This window comes from Miniopterus natalensis, chromosome 17, assembly GCF_054644295.1.
Source record: "Miniopterus natalensis isolate mMinNat1 chromosome 17, mMinNat1.hap1, whole genome shotgun sequence".
In the NCBI taxonomy this organism is placed as follows: Eukaryota; Metazoa; Chordata; class Mammalia; order Chiroptera; family Miniopteridae; genus Miniopterus; species Miniopterus natalensis.
The window spans coordinates 26,169,181-26,185,038 of NC_142097.1; the positions used below are offsets into that span (position 1 = coordinate 26,169,181).

At 52.3% G+C, this 15,858-nt stretch overlaps 1 protein-coding gene across 4 annotated transcripts; it reads right to left on the bottom strand.

The window, feature by feature from the left end:
• Nucleotides 1-1,880: 1,880 nt before the first annotated feature.
• COPZ2 (coat protein complex I subunit zeta 2) lies at nucleotides 1,881-15,825 on the bottom strand. Of its 4 annotated transcripts, XM_087826165.1 has the most exons (10): nucleotides 15,715-15,825; nucleotides 14,858-14,932; nucleotides 12,958-13,039; nucleotides 12,384-12,475; nucleotides 11,869-11,924; nucleotides 11,089-11,166; nucleotides 8,807-8,858; nucleotides 8,162-8,200; nucleotides 2,174-2,266; nucleotides 1,881-2,065 (listed from the first exon to the last, which is right to left on the bottom strand). In XM_087826165.1, the coding sequence occupies exons 1-10, from the start codon at nucleotides 15,823-15,825 to the stop codon at nucleotides 2,054-2,056; spliced, it is 690 nt and encodes a 229-aa protein (XP_087682291.1). In that variant the 3' UTR covers nucleotides 1,881-2,053. The 4 variants fall into 4 exon arrangements, with proteins under 4 accessions (XP_087682291.1, XP_087682290.1, XP_087682292.1 ...); XM_087826164.1 differs by having other exon boundaries at nucleotides 1,881-2,266; XM_087826166.1 differs by lacking the exons at nucleotides 1,881-2,065; nucleotides 2,174-2,266 and adding an exon at nucleotides 5,736-6,073.
• Nucleotides 15,826-15,858: the final 33 nt, after the last annotated feature.

Below are 15,858 nucleotides of genomic sequence, written 5' to 3' on the forward strand. Positions count from 1 at the left end.
GAAGGATGGAAGTGGGGCTTGTCTTACAGCGCCATCTTCTGGACAGACATGTAAGCGCTGATTCTTGTTGTCCTGCAGATATTTTTTGGTCTCAGGCTTTTGTTTTGTTTTGTTTCTAAGTCTCACCTGCTTCCCCATAGCCAATTTACGAATTCTGGACTTTCCTAGCCATCTCTTAGGAGAGAATGTTCCGGGAACCCTCCAACTTTCCAGACACAGAGCTAAACCCTCTGGAGTGGTAAGGATGGTCCACTGCAATCCAGGAGCAGCTGAGGCCAGTCTTTTCCAATCATTCCATCAGTGAACCCCTGCCTCCACATATCTACCCCATATGTCCCTAACATACCTACCCCAAGAATCCCTATCAGTCACTAAGAAGCTGTTGCTTGGACACAGGGCCAAGCCTCCATGACTTTCAGAGTTTTCTTTTATCATCAAGTTTTCCTGGATGAAGACTCATTGACAGCCATGAGAATAAGATACATTCGTTCAATGTCTTAAAAGTTATGTCTCTAGATAAAGAGAAATTGTGGTTCTGGTCAAATGGAATCAGATCTCTCTTGCTATTTTTTTTTTTTAATATATATTTTTATTGATTTCAGAGAGAGGAAGGGAGAGGGAGAGAGAGATAGAAACATCAATGATGAGAGTTATTGGTTGCCTGCCTCCTGCAGGCCCCCTACTGGGGATTGAGCCCGCCACCGGGGCATGTGCCCTGACCCGGAATCAAACCTCCATCTCCTGGATCCTAGGTCGATGCTCAACCACTGAGCCATGCCAGCTGGGCTCTTGCTACTTCTTTTTCTTTCATTTGGTCTTGTGTGTGTGTGTGTGTGTGTGTGTGTGTGTGTATTTGCAGAGTGGGGGTAGGTGAGGGTGATAAAAATGCACCAAATATATAAGCTACAAAATGGATTTATTAGTTTTTGACATACTTTTTATGACCTAAACGTCCAAATTATCATCCCTAACAAAGTGGTCCCTTTTGAACCCCTCTTTTGAAATTATTGCTCACAATTATCTAAATTAATTCAAGCTCTGAGTGGATTGGATTTTTGCAGGTGGTTTGGTGACAAGCTGGATGGTACTGTTTTATATAAAGAATGAGAAGAGACTATAAGGAAAATAATTGCCCTCTGGGCCCTGGCCAGGTAGCTTATTTGGTTAGAGCATTGTCCCAATACACCAAGGTTGTGGGGTTGATCCCCAGTCAGGGCACATACAAAAATCAACCAATGAGTGCATCAATAAATGGAACAACAAATTGATATTTGTCTTTCTCTCAAATCAATAAATAAAAACAAACAAACAAACAAACCAGTTGCCTTCTGTGGATCATACTCTGACCCTAAATTCTTATTCCCCCTCTTCAGCCCACTTTCCATGTCACTGACAGAGTTTCTGGCTTGAAGCACAGAGTTGATATAACTTAACTGCTTGAAAATTTTCAATGGCTCCCCAATGCCTTCATAATACGAGCCAAGCTCCTTAGCTCTGTGGTTGAGGTGAAAAGCTATTGGCAATGGAGTCAGACCAGGATAGGTTTAAATCTCACCTCAGTGCCCTAAAGCAAATTATCCAAACTCTCTTGCCCTCAGTTGTAAAAACAGGGCTAACAACACCTACTTGGTTAGGTGGTTTTGAGGACAATAGTATTTCTAAGGTGCTCAAAGTAGTAAACTCAGTAAATGGCAGTTATTCTTCTGCATGTCATTCAACACTCGCCTTGATCCAGTTGCAACCTGTCTAGGGAGACTCCATATGTCTCAACACACCCCAGCTTTCCCACAGAGACACACATCCTCCATCCAGCTACATTTGCCTACCTGTAATTCCCTAGACACATTCTCTGCCTCTTTTCTTTGCTTAGTTATTGCTCCCTTTTTAGTGTCTCTTTCCCTGACTTCTCTCTGTCAAATACTATCTCCTGTAATATACCATCTCCTCGGTCAATGTTTATAATTTCTGCATACGGGACTTAGTTGCAGTCCAGTTGTGAGCTTCTTGGGTCAGGAACTGTCTTCCAATTCAGCTTAGAAGCTCCCATCAAGCCTCAGCAAGGTGCCTAGTTCAGAACAGCCAGTTAATAAACATCTGTTAAAAAATTTACTCAAAATAAATTTTATTTTACTAATACTACTATTATTTTTTTTATCAATACTGCTTTTCTTACCAGAGAGTCCACTTTGAGGGGTGGCACTCGTCTACACGTACAGTGGAAAGTCCACAAGTGTTCCACAATCACTCTCATTTCTTGGATCCTCATCTAAGATATTTTCCAGGTTTAGTTGGTAGAGATGAAGAAGAGAGTAGAAAGCAGATGAGGACCATAGAAATGCTGATGATAGAGTAAAATTTGGCAGCCATTTGATTAATCTTTTTTTTTAAAATGCAGTATCACTTCATACTTCATACACATCTTAGATGTAAGTTCTGTGAATTTTTATCACCACTCAGATCAAGGTATAGAACACCATTTGATCTTAAAAGGTATTTCTACCTTGAAATATCTCTCAAATTCCGTCTCTCCTTCCAACCCTCCACCTCCACCCCACTGCCCTGTCTGGGTCCCATCACTTGCTAGTCAGTCTCCCTCCCTTTTTCTCCCTAGTTCCTGGCTCATGGCAAACACTCAAATATTTGAATAAACGAATGAGTGAGTGAGTGAATGAACGAATGAATGAATGAACGGATGGACGGACGGACTGACGAAGGAAAGGAACGCACGAATATTGTTAAATGAATGAGACTCATTTTGGAGGGAAAGGGGGGTCTGCAGGGTTGTGCCCAATATGCTTTGGGTAGATTATTCTACTTTGCCTGCATCAGGTTCCGGAGTTAAAGGGTGTCTACTGGGAATTCAGAGGTAAGATTTTTTTTCTCTCTCTCTGCAGTGTTTCAAGCAGAGATTGAGCACAGAAAGTTTGCACCGTAGGCGGGTCTCCAGCTCAACCCTCGCCCCACTGCCAGGCCCGGCGGGCCCCGCCCGCGCCCGGGTGCGCTGCTGGCCCGGCTCCCTCTCCCCCGGGGCCAGGCGGCGGGGCCATTGATCACTGTCGGGGCGCGAGCCAATCGGACCGGCTCCTCCTTCCCCGCAGCCAATGACCGGGAAGCAGGGGGAGCGCGGAGCCGCAGAGGGAGGGGACGGCTCGGGTGGTAAAACGGGCGTCCGAGAGCCTGGAGGGACCGCCTCGGTGTCCCCAGCCCAGGGCAGGGGTGGCCAGCTTCCCCCGCGCCAGAGCCCCTGGGCCAGTGCTTCCGTGTGCGCCCCCCGGCTGGGCCCGGCTCATGGGGTCTCTGTCTGACGCACCTCGGTACCGACTCAGCAGGAGGAAAGGCGGTCCCGGGAAGCCCCGTTCCCTGCACACACTCCAGACCCTCTGGGTGGCCCGCGAGGGCGAGGGGGAGGTGGATGCAGAAAGACGGGGAGGGGCCTTGGGGGCGAGAGCGGCCGGGAAGGCAGGCCCCGGCGGCCGCTCGCGCCGGGAACAGCCGGCTGCTCTTCCCGAAACCCGGTTCTGGGCAGACGGCGCCGCGCCCACCGCGTGCTCGGCGCTCCGCAGCGCGCTGGTCGGCTCGCGCCCGCCGCAGCGTTAATGAGGCCGTCTGGGGACAGCCGGTGCCAGCGGTCAGAGCCCTAGGCACTCGGCCGGGCCCGCCGACCTGGTGGCTCCTCAGGGCTGCGGGCGCCCAGAGGGGCCGGGGGCACGACGGGGCCTCCCCCTCTTCCTCCAGAGGGACGGGACCTGCACACTTGGGCTCCCTGGGAATGAGCAGCGCCCCCTCCCTGCCGCCCGGCCCTCCCTGGTTCAGCCCTTTTTGCGCTGCCCTCTTTTCCGCTGCGAACTAGGGTTGGCTGCTTTGCTGTAACCGCCTCCGCATCGTTCTTTAGCTACAGCGGACGGGGACACATTTCTGATCGTTTCTCTGCATTGCCATACCCCTTCGGCTCACTCCTCTGAGCCCAGAACAGTCCCTTTGTGGAGGAGGAGTTCGGAGGGCCCCAGGGCAGCGGGTGCGGGAAAGCCACCTATCTCCAGCAGTTCCCCTCCCGAACCCCGCTCTGCGGAAACGGCTGCAAACATGTTAACCTTTCAGAGCCTCGGTGTGCCTCTCCGTGAAATGGGGATAGCATCCCATAGTCTACAGGATGCAATGAGCCAGTATGTGGAAACCCTGGGCCTTCACATTCTTATTCCTGTACAATCGGAATTGCAGGGCCCGGGAGGGCGCGACCGGGTTGCTAGGAAGTGAATTTACCCTTCCAGTCCTTGTGGTCTTTTAGAGGCGGTGGATGGAGCCGGGCACCGGATGAGGCCGCATTTTGCCAAAGTATTTCTGGAGAATTTCTCATTTCCCGTCGCCAGGCTGGCTCCTGAACTCTACGGCATTTAATTGCATACTCTCTGTTCCCGTTTAGAGTTGCCTTTTTGCATTATTTACTGGAATGGGTTATATACACAGTGTTTACAGTGTATATGTTTACATAACTACGTCTTTATCGTTTTTTCTAATTACATAAGTAGTCATGCCCATTATAAATATCCAATCTTAGAGAGTTTCATAATGAAGGACGTGAAACCCGCAGAGACGGCTTCAATTAGCGCCCGGGGCTCGCCGCTTTCCCACTGCAGCGGCTGGCGCGAATTCCCGTGCTCGCGCTGGCGGCGAACTCGCGGGGCGGGTCAGACGTGCTGGTTGCTAGTGCGACGCTCGGTCGCCGGCCTAGCAGCCCCGCCACCATCTTGCTGGAGCAGGGGTCGATCCCGCCCTGAGGGGCGGGGTTAGCCAGTGGACCCAGGGCGCGCACGTTTCCCACCATTACCTGCAGGTGGCGCTATAGGATCGCGAATGCGCTCCTGGGGCGGGGCTCCTCTAGGCCAGGGCCCCAGCGAGGGGCGGGGTCGGGGCGGGACGCGGACTGGAGGCTGCAGTCACCAAGGGTTCCAGCGAAAACATGTTTTCCGGACGCTGAACGTTAGATACTCCCGGGGACTTAGGTACGTGGACGCAGAAAGGGTACGCGTCAGAGAAAGAAAAGGAGAAACGGGGGAGTCCTAGGACGGCGAGAGAAAAGAGGAGTCGTGTCGCCCAGAAAGTCGCTCCATCTTTCCCGCTTGCCCCTCTCATCCCTCCCCGCCCTTCTCTCCACCGGACCTGCAATTAATTCTTCACATCCTCTGGGGTTCACTGGGTTCACAGTTCTGGACGCATGTACACGGAGGCCAGGGACGGGGTGTTGCTGGCTGATGCCCCCAGCATCTGGGCCCAGCCAGGGCAAGCTTGCAGAGCTCTAGTGCTCAGGGTACATGCCAGTATAAGCACTGCGCAGTCCCAGGCATGCCAAGAAAAACAGGCGTGCTGTTCCTCACTTTGTCCAGAGGAAGCCTTACGCCCTTCCCTTCTGGAGGGTGGTAAGAGAAAAATGACTCACAGAATCCCCAGCGGGTCCACCATGTGTGTACCATCTTTTTCCTCCTTTTCCCAAATATGTGCCATTCCTCCTATTATTACTCTTTTACCGTGTCACACAATCATATGGGGCCTCTTGGTACTTGAGTAACACACCCTCACTATGTTAAATTGTCCCCTTTCCCTTGACCCTCTACCCCCCATCACACAACCACTGGGATATGCCCTGGTAATGGGAATCCTAAAGACAAGGCACAGAAAGTGCAGGAGCCCTTAACAGAACACACACATGCTTACCAGGCCAAGAGAGAAGGAGAGGACTGTCAGGAGACAAAAGCAGGTTTATTAGGGCTCTGGGGCCAGGGATGCCTAAGGTCTGAGTTCAGCTCAGCTGGTTCTCAAGGCCCAAGGGGCAGCCAGGGCAATGAGAAGTGGTGACTCAGTGCTAAAGCCAAATCTTTTCACTTCAGAGTCCCTAGCCAGTGAACTCAGGAGTCCGTTCTGGGAGCGCCTGGGAATACAAAGGGGTCTCTCCTGGGGGGGGGGGTGTCTTTGAGTTTTTGCCAGGATTGGGGAAATTATCTGAAGGCAGGGAGCCTCCAACGCACAGCCTTCATTTCAGTAACGACCATTTAATTTGTTCCTTGGCAGACTGAAGAACCTGGGGGTGGGGAGGAAGGTTGAGAGAAAGAACTCGGGAATGCCAAGTGCCTTGATACCGCAGAGGGAGGTCTACAGCCCACCTTCCCTAAGTGTCCCTGCAACTCCTGGTCACTAGGTGGCAGCCGCTCATCTCTGCCTGACTTGAGCGGAGGCGGGCCAGCCAGACCAAGAGCAGTCCAAACTGGCTGCAGCCAGCTCCCAGCCCAGCCCCAAGCCTGCTCAGCCCTCTGGTTTCTGCATCTGCAGTGGTGGGTGTGGCAGCAGGCTCTGTCTTTCCCATACCAAGTCATCCTTGCTCCCGCCCACAGTGCCACGTCCAGGCAGAAACTGGGCCCAGGCCTGACACTTCCTGAGCTCAGACACCTCAGCAAAACTCTAGGTCTGGCCTTGGCTGGCAGTATGTCCTCCACACCCCACTCCAACCCACTGCTGATGTGGCGCAGCTGGCAATGGTGGCTGGCCAGACACTGCCACGGGGCACCTGCACTCAGATTGTTCACTCTCACATGCAGCTGAGGAAACAACCTCAGTCCAGTGCTTATGCAAATCCATTCCAATGTGCACACACAATGCCAACATGTCTCTCAGATCGTCCCTCCAGCTACCAAGCTTCATTCCTGTCTGACAGTTCATCCCAAATTGTCCTTTCTTCCTGCACAGTCTTCCTTCCTCTCAGGGACAGTCTGGCCCTGGAGGTTTTCCTGCTTTTCCTAGCCAGAATCCAACTTTCTCCTCATTTCAGCTTCCACTCACTACCTGGGCTTCCTTGGTTTTCACCCAAGAATCCCATTAAAAGTGCTATGTCTGGGCATGGCTCAGTGGTCAAGCATTGACCTAGGATCCAGGAGATCATGGTTCCATTCCCTGTCAGGGCAGTTGCCCAGGTTGCGGGCTCAATCCCCAGTGTGGGGCATGCAGGAGGCAGCCGATCAATGACAACTCTCTCATCATTGATGTTTCTCTCTCTCCCTCTCTCTGAAATCAATATATATATATATTTTAAAAAGTGTTATGTCTTCATTCCCCTCCCCCAGAAAAATAGGAGCTGTACAAAGAGTTTTCCATGCATTAAGGTCATCTAATTCTCATAACAACTCTATGAGGACTGTCCTGTGATTATGTGAGGCCCAGAGAGGTTGAGTAACTTGTCCTAGGTCACCCAGATTCTACGTGGTAAAGTGGAGCATACACGCCTGTGTTACCTGCTCTGCTCATGCTCCCTAACCTCTTAGGACCTGAAAACTGCCATGCAGCTGTAGAAGGAGGCCTGGGGAACCACGAGGAGGGAGAGGCAGGGTGAGCACCAAGGGCAGTGCAAGAAATTGGGCAGCACACCTGGGGCTCCACACGGGATGTTACACATCCATTTATGCCACCACAGCAGGAGGGAGTTAGTGCCAGGGCAGGAAGCTCCATAAAATCAAGATTAGTCTGTGCAGAGAGACCTATGGGCAGACAGAGGTCAAGCAGTCAGCCTGATAAGCAGGAAGTTTGCACAGCTGGGAAACCAGTCAGGCCACAGATCCAGGGACCTCCCCCTTACCCCACATGCACCCCCAGATAGGACCATGCAGGGGACTGGTGGGGGATGGACTTTTCCACAGCCAGGTCACTTAGGGGCTAGGTGGCAAGTAAGGAGTGGAGAAAGTTAGATCCTATCACAGGCTCAGGGGTCCCTGAACAATTCCAGCTTGGACCTTAACATCGAGTGATGAGGGTTTGGAGGAAAACTCCTATTTGTTGTCCTTTCTGGGCTAGGGGGAGCATCAGCAGCCTGAGTCCCCAGATTGCTTTGGGGGACAAGTGACCCAGACATCTCCAGGGAGAACAGCTTACCCGAGGGTTTCAATCGAATGATACCAAGCTAGGAGATGAGGTGGAAGGCCAGTAAGGCATGCATCAATTATTAATGTTCAGCTCAGCACCACCTCAGGGACTCTAGAAGCCTCCCATGACTCCAACAGATGGCCTGTCACTGCCTCATCCCTCCCACACCCTGACTTCTCAACCTTGATAGCTCCCGTTGTGTCCCCCTGGGAGGCTCTACTCTGCTCCCTCTAGCCCAAGGCAGATGTTGGGGGCCTACCTGGGCCACACTCTGCTCAGTCAAGCCGCTGTCATCTGCCTGTGGGGAAGCAGTGGCAGAGGGTGGTTAGGCCGGGGTGAGAGTATTGGGTTTAGAAAGGGAGGTGAAGGGGCTTGGGAGGGGTGAGTGATGCAGTGATTGGGGGATCCAGAACTGCACCTGTCACCTGTATTGCCAGTTAGTGGAAGCCCTGCACCTTGTCACTTGGAAGCCAGGACCCCCGGGCCCTGTCTATGGTGCACGGAGAGTAAGGGAATGAAGGGAATAAAGATGGGAGGAAAGGTTTAATTCTGAGCGGAAAGTCGAACTAGACAGGGTGGTTCTGTCTAGACTACCGCTCCCCAACCTCAAGGCCATGGCAGCCACCTGGTGTCTCTCTGAGTTTATTTCCTCAGTCTACTTCCCACAAGCAGGGAGGGGGAGGAGCTTGGTGATTCCACAGGGGGAGAGCACAGGAGATCTCTAACTAACTGACACCTCCCCCACACTGCTGCTCCCACAAGTGCCTTGGCCCAGTAGTTGCTTCTGCTGGAGGAGCTTGAGTCCCCCATCCCCACCCCGGGCCCTGGCAGTCCCAGCTGCGTTGGGGGGGGGGGGGGGGAGGCGGCAGCCCAGCGATGAGGGGGCATGCAGGAAGACTCTTACCCTAAAATTCACTTTCTGGATCACTTGCTGGGGATCACTCTCCAGAATCACGCTACAAGATAAGAGGGAAACCAGGAGGAAAATCAGTAAGGTGATCCTCCCCTCTGCAGTCTCCCTGCTAAGCCTCTTCCCCCAGTCACCATATCCTGCAATGTTCCCCCTCCAGGGTACCTTCCCACTGACATTCCTCAAGTCAGAACTCTCCCTGACCATGGAGATCCCTCAGCTCTGATTCTTCTACACTTCAAACCTGGCGGTCACACGCTTGGTTGTCACCGGGGAAATGCTGTGAAATGGACTGAGTCTAGTCCGAACAATCAGGTATGAAAAGCTTGTGCTCAAAAACTTGGAGCTCTTGAAAGTCACCCCCCTTCTGAGTCGGGGTGGATTCAGGAAAGTTCGGTGAAGGGAGTTGCCTTGGAGTCTCTATGTTGTTTCACTATTATTCTACGCTATATACAAAAGAAATGGAACTCCAAAACTCAGAATCTATCTTCCCTTTTGACAGACCCAAACATTGAGGCTTTTCTCAGCTAGAGCACACTCTTTCATGATGTGCTGGGGGTGCTCGGGAGCCATTTGTGGGTTTGTGCACAGGTGCAGGTGTGAGGGCCTTACTGCGGTGGGACAGAGACCATGGGGACTGAGTGAGGGCTCCTCCTTACTTGGTGAGGCTCCTCCAGGGCAGAAGCCCAGCTTTATTTCTGTACCAGTCCCAGGGAAGTGAAGAAACATTTCTCCAGAGCCTTTTCCAGGCCTCATCACTGGGCTACCCCCAGCCCCAGGCTCCCTTGCCACGGGTCCTTTCCTCCATAAAGACAGAAGTATTCCAGCCGTGGCCGATGAGGCTCAGTGGTAGAGCCACACTGAAGGGTCAGCGGTTCGTTCTGGCCTGGTTGGGGCGCATTCGAGAGGCAACCGATTGATGTGTCTCTCTCACATTGGTGTTTCTCTCTCCCTCCCCCCTCTCCCTTCCACTCTCTCTAAAAATCAATGGAAAAAATATCCTCGGGTAAGGATTAACAAAAAGAAAAAGAAGCATCCCAGGCCAATGCTCTGGTTTAGGCATTGACTCAACTGACAATTCCCTGATTCTCCTTGGAGGGAATCTGTGTGCTACTCAAGGGGCAGAGACTGGGCCCGCTGGAGGCACAGACCCAGAAGCTTATAAAGCTTCCTTCCTCTTTTGTACAGACCCTTCCTAGGCCTTCCACCTGATTTTGTAATTGTGTGTGTGCGCGCACACGCTTGCTTTCTTTAAAGAGGTTCCACAAAGTTGTATATACTTCTGGTTCCACAAAACCTGGTTTTTTATCCCTCTCTTTTGGGTCCCAGCAATTAGCACAAGGCCTTGCAGTAGCAGCAGGCAATTAATGGGGAGGGAGGGGGGGGCAGAATTCCACAGTACCCCATCTCTTAGAGCTCCCTGCCTCCTAGGAATGTGATATGGTGCCATGGAAATAGCGCAATCTTGAACCACACCAGTGGTTTTAGATCTTGGCCTTGTCTGGTGACCTTGAGCAAGTCACTTGAATCCCTGAGCCTCTGTTCCCTCATCTCTAAAATGGATGTAATGAGAGGTGTGTGGATGTCTTTAGGGTTATCAGTTTCTATTACCCTTTGCCCCAGAGCTAGAACTTTTTTTCTCCCCAAATATTGCCCTCCATGGAAATTCACTAACCAACCCTTCTCATAAGGGCACCCAGCTTCCTGAGAATATAGTAACATACCAATAACAGGTGATATTTATTGAAGGAGAACCATGAGCTTCATCAGCATCACCTTATTTAATCCTCACACCCTATGAGGTAGTTGCTTTATCATCCCATTTAAAAGATGGGGAAAGTGAGGCTCAGGGAGCTTAGGTAATTGGCCCAGGTCACACATCTAGCTGAGACTGGACTGGGGCTCTAAGAGTGGGAGATGTGGAGGCAGCAGGGCTCTGCTGGTATGAAGTCCTTCTAGAGAGGGGCAAGTATCTGCTGCCTGCTTTTCCTGGGCCCTGGAAAGCAAACCATTTCCCCCAAACCCTGCCTATTCAACAGGCAGCCAGAGTTGGACATCAGACTCCTTTCTTGTTTGCTTGACTTTGGCTAACACTAGCATCGACCTTCATCCTCAGGAGTCGGGGGCAGAGGGGGGCGGGGAGGAGACCACTGGGAATATACTGGGGGAGGGAGAAGGTGGCCAGAGATAACCAACATTGTGCTGGGTGAAATCTAGACCCGATGACCTTCAAAAGCACCTCCCACTGTGAGTGTCCCTGGCCACCCCATCCTCACCCGCCATCCACAATCTCGTCCAGCACCAAGAAGGCTCCATCCATGTTCTCCAGCAGCCAGCGCTTCTCCACATTCTTCCTGAAGGAGACACAGCTCCTGAGCCTCCCCATGGCCATGAGGAGCCAGATCCCTGCCTAGGTGAGACAGATTCCCCTCCATCCATACCCCACCATACCCCCTCCAACAAGCATTAGGAAGGACAATGTCAAGGGCAGTAAAGCCTGTGCAAGGGATTCCTGAGTAGAGGACAGGCCCACTTCCTTCAGCCCTCCTTGCCCAACCTGCCACACATGGGGCATTGATGCTGTGCCCACCATGGAACCCTCAGTGCATTCCATAGCCAGTTTAGATGCTAGAGCTCTATAGTTAATTGTGTTGACTGGGGAATTTATTTACTTTTAGACTATCCTAGTTTGGTTTCCCCAGGTCATGCTCACTGGAATAGACACCTAATAACTGAATGGAGGTCCAGTGAAAACCACCCTGAGTCTCAAGTCAGAAAATCGGAGTTTGAATCTCTGTTCTGATATAAACCGTTTGTAACCTCAGGCAAACCATTTAGCTTTTCTTGACCTCATTTTCTGGCCACACCCTCATTGTGGCTCTGCTCTGGGGGATACCATGTGGTCAGGTAAAGGGCAGAGGCCTCAGAGGGGGATGCTCCGGCTCCAGTCTTAGTCTTGTAGGGACTTCAGGACAAAAGCAGGGAGGAAGGGCCCTGCCTCTGTGATGTATCAAGGCCTGGGGGAAGGGCCTTGAAGGGCAGAAGACCTCACTCACCTTAACACGTGGTTCAGGGACTCAAACAGGCAGGTGAGAACAGACATGAGCATCAGCTGGGGTGGGCAAATACAGGAGGAGGAAAATGAGACAGCTTGAGGTTGGGAAGGAGAAAGAAGACCTCAGAGCCTACCTGCATGGAAAATTGTCCCTTTCCAGACAACAGGGCTGGAGACTGACTGCAGCTTGGCTGTGGAGGGCACCTCCTGTGCATGGCCTGGGAAGCACTAGCGTGCCCCACAGTGGGATGCTGAGTGTATCCTTCTCTAGTGATGTTTAACAAAAGCAACAAAGGCTCCTGCAGAGAACTTCATTCCTAGTTCCTAAGGAACCTAAGGGGCACAATGGGTATGGTATGCCTTGTCCCAGAAAGAACCATTCCGGTCGCTTACCAGCCCACAGAGTCTAGAAGGAGGGGTACCAATGGTAGGACTTCAGAACCCAGCTTCTACCCCATACTCCAAGCCACCCCCCATGGACAAACCCTCCTTGTCACCCTAACCTCGTGAATTTACCTCATTCTCATGGGATGAGCCCACCACATACAGGAAGAGGTCAATGCTGCTCTTATAGACGATGGTCATGCCTCCGAAAAATGCAATTTCACCTAGAAGTGGAGGAGACTTTCAGTTCTGGCCACCTCTGCCTGGCCCCTCCTCCCCATCTCCTTCTATGAGCCTTGCCTCCTATTTCCTTCTTCCCTTTCCAAGACTAGCACTAAAGACACCACCATTAGGTGTCCTTCCCTCCACCCTCTATTTCTAGTGATTGCCTCATTCTGAGGAGTCAACAAACCCAGTTCAAGGTCCACCTTCCACACCCCCTCCCACCATGTGCAATGCTTTGGACCAGTCTCAGGCTGGGAGGGACCCCACAACTCAGTTGGCCTCTTCGTCTGAGAGAGAGGTCTAGGTATACTGGGGGTGGGAGGTTTGAGAGGGGTGGGAGGTGAACATTCCCATTGGTAGAGATGAACAGCTGAAGAAAAGGACATGGCCTGTGGGTGTGCAGGGCCGACAGGACAGATGTGGTCCAGATGGAGAAGACAGTGCGTATCTGAGAGTTCTGGGCGAGGAAGAGGGTGCTTACTGTCAGTCCGGCTGGTCTTATTGAAGACATTTTTCTCGAAGGCCATCTGCTCCTTCATGGAGGGGAATGTGTCATCATAATACTATGAGAAAGGGAAGGAGAAGGGATGATAGCCATTCCACAGAACCAAGTTCCTCCATGGATGGGTGGCAGGGAACAGTGAGTGGTGGCCAGGTGCCCCATTTCCTCTTTTTTTTTTTTTGCCAATCCTCATCCAAGGATATTTTTCCCATTAATTTTTAGAGAGAGTGGAAGGGAAGGGGAGGGGGAGAGAAAGAGAGAAACACGGATGTGAGTGAGACACATTGATTGGTTGCCTCCCACACATGCCCTGACCGGGGCCAGGCATTGAACCTGCAACCCAGGTACATGCCCTTGACTGGAAATTGAACCCAAGGCCCTTTGGTGTAGAGGCTGACGCTCTAACTGCTGAGCCACACCTGCCAGGGCACCCCATCTCCTTTTTATTGCCCTCTAGGCCCGACTGCTCATTGTTTCCCCATAAACACAAATTCTAAGCAGAGAATAATAAAGAGTAGAGAAATTTTGAGGCCTGTTTTTGGAGGCCTCTCCTGATTTTTAGAGGCTTTTGTATGTTGAGCAGATGTGCGGTGTGCTGAGGACTGGGGTAGTCACCAAGTTACACTGTTTCTACACGAACCTGAGCCTACTGGAAAGAGGGCAGAGCTTGGGGTCCTTCATCATAATGATAATAATCATAACAACTACTTTATTATCCCCATATTATCCCCATTGTACCGATAGGAAAACTGAGGCATGAAGAAACCGGGTAACTTTCCTGACATCTCACAGTTATAGGGGCAGAACTGGAATTCAACACCAGGGATGGTTTGACTTCGGGCAGAGTTATGGTGAAGACTAAATATCTAAGGAAAAGTTCCTGGCATACACTGCACAATTAAATCAACACTGTTTTGTTTGGGTTTGGTGAGCCTCTCTCTCTGACTCAGTTTCTTAACCTGAACATGAATGTGTCCTGCTGAGAGGAGGTCCTAAAACCTTTGGTATTGCTGATCCATTTCTATCTATCTGCTGGGACAAGATAGTCAGCTTTCAATTTTCTGGATGTGGATTAAGCCACTTAGTACCCCAACTGTAGGCAAATTCGTAGTCTCCCTGCTGAAGGCATGAAGACATAAAGTTTTAGCCCCAAACAAACAAACACATCTATAATGTATTTCATAGCTAGTTTAGATACTATATCCCTACTAGAGTTAATTGTGTTGATGGTAGACATTTATATTTGGATTATCCTAATTTGGTTTCCCTGGGATAGATATCAGATAACAACTGACTAGTTTGTGCAGTGAAAGACACACTCCTGAACTCCAAGTCAAAATACCAGAGTTCAGATCTCTGTTCTGATATTAACACTTGTGTCCTCAGGCAATTCACTTAGCTTCCCTAGACCACGTTTTCTTGATTTATGAAAGAGCTGGATTATGTGGTCTCTAAATCCTGTCTGGTTCTAAATTCTTAGGCTCCTCAGACTAAATCCTCAGTGTTTACTAAGCTGTAGAAAAAAAGTGGCAGTTGCTTGTTTAGAATTTGGGGATTAGGAGTCCTGGGTCCCAGGCTCAACACTCCCCTGACCCCTCAGGAGGGCCCTTCCATGTCCAGCTAGCTAATGGAAAGGATGACGAGAAGATATTTCAGGGGACATGATTAGAAACAGGGGAGACACTCCTCCCTTCAGGGGTCAGCAGTCTGAAAAGGAAGGATGGACAGAATACCTTTGCAGGGTCTAAACTGAGCAGCTCTGAGTCACAGAGCCCACAGTAGGTCTCTCCTGGGACAGGAGAGTCAGCTGGGTGGGGACTTCTGTTCTTGGGGTAGTAACACAATCTTTAGGGGCCCTCCGGTGAGGGTGGGAGGTTACCTTGGCCAGCAGGCGGTGTCCGTCATTATCTAGGATGAAAACAGCCTTGATGGTGTAGAGGGAAGGTTCCTGCAACTGACACGGGGTGGGGGTGGGGGGAGCTGCGTTGGCCCCTGACTCAAGGCAGATACCCTGTCATTGGCCTTATGGGATCTGCTGGCCCCGGGAGCCCATGTTCAGGGTCCAGTGACCCCTGCCCCAAAGATCCATAGCTGGCTGTGGCCCAACCTGTCCCACAGGGGCCAACTCCGGTCCTGCTCCACTCCCAGGCAGATGTTCTACTTCAGGCCCCTGGTGGGCGCTCTGCACTTTGGGTGCGGAAGGTCCGCCCGAGCCCAAGTTCTGTCATGCACTGACTGCTCCAGAGCCCGAGTCGGAGTGTATCACAGAACCTGGGCCGGGGGGACAGCAGTGCCTCCTCCTTCCAGCTGACCTCGGGGTCGAGGCTGGACCCACTCTCTGAGCTCGCCCCCAGCCCCCCGACGCGGGTGCGCTCCAGGGCACGCACGTCCGCCAACCGCCCCTGGGAGCGGAGTCGGGGGCAGCCCCGCCGCTCCTTACCCTTCCCTGCAGAATCCCAATCCACCCCCACCCCCAAGCTATCCCCAACCGTGCTCCAAAGTGATCCCAAACTTCAGCCCCACGCGGACTCAGGACAGGCCTCCTCGAGAATCCGCGCCCGCGGGAACTTTTTCTCGCCGCCCCGGCCCGGCCCGGCCCCCTCCCTGGACTGCTCAGTGGTGGCACCAAGTTGCCGGCGCCAGGCGTGCAAGTTGTGAGTTGGCTGCCCCCCCAACCCCACCTCGGCCCCGATTCCTGCCGCCCCGGACCCCGGAGCCCGCCCGCCTGCTCCGTACCCGCGACCCCGCGGGCTCCCCGGCTCGGGCGGGCGGTGCCGGGGCCCCGGCCTGAGCGGCCGCGGCCCCCTCCCCCGGGTGCGGACGTGGCCAGGCCTCGGGCCGCTGCATTCCGCTCGCCGCCGCGCGCTGACAGCGCCTCCC

What these genes read in the sequence shown, in the direction of transcription:
- COPZ2 (XM_087826164.1), bottom strand. Translation starts at nt 15,825, where the DNA reads ATGCAGCGGCCCGAGGCCTGGCCACGTCCGCACCCGGGGGAGGGGGCC. An exon ending in GACGAGATTGTGGATGGCGG is followed by an intron (nt 8,859 to 11,088) that starts GTGAGGATGGGG and finishes CTTATCTTGTAG; the next exon opens with CGTGATTCTGGAGAGTGATC. An exon ending in TCCAGAAAGTGAATTTTAGG is followed by an intron (nt 8,201 to 8,806) that starts GTAAGAGTCTTC and finishes GCTTCCCCACAG; the next exon opens with GCAGATGACAGCGGCTTGAC.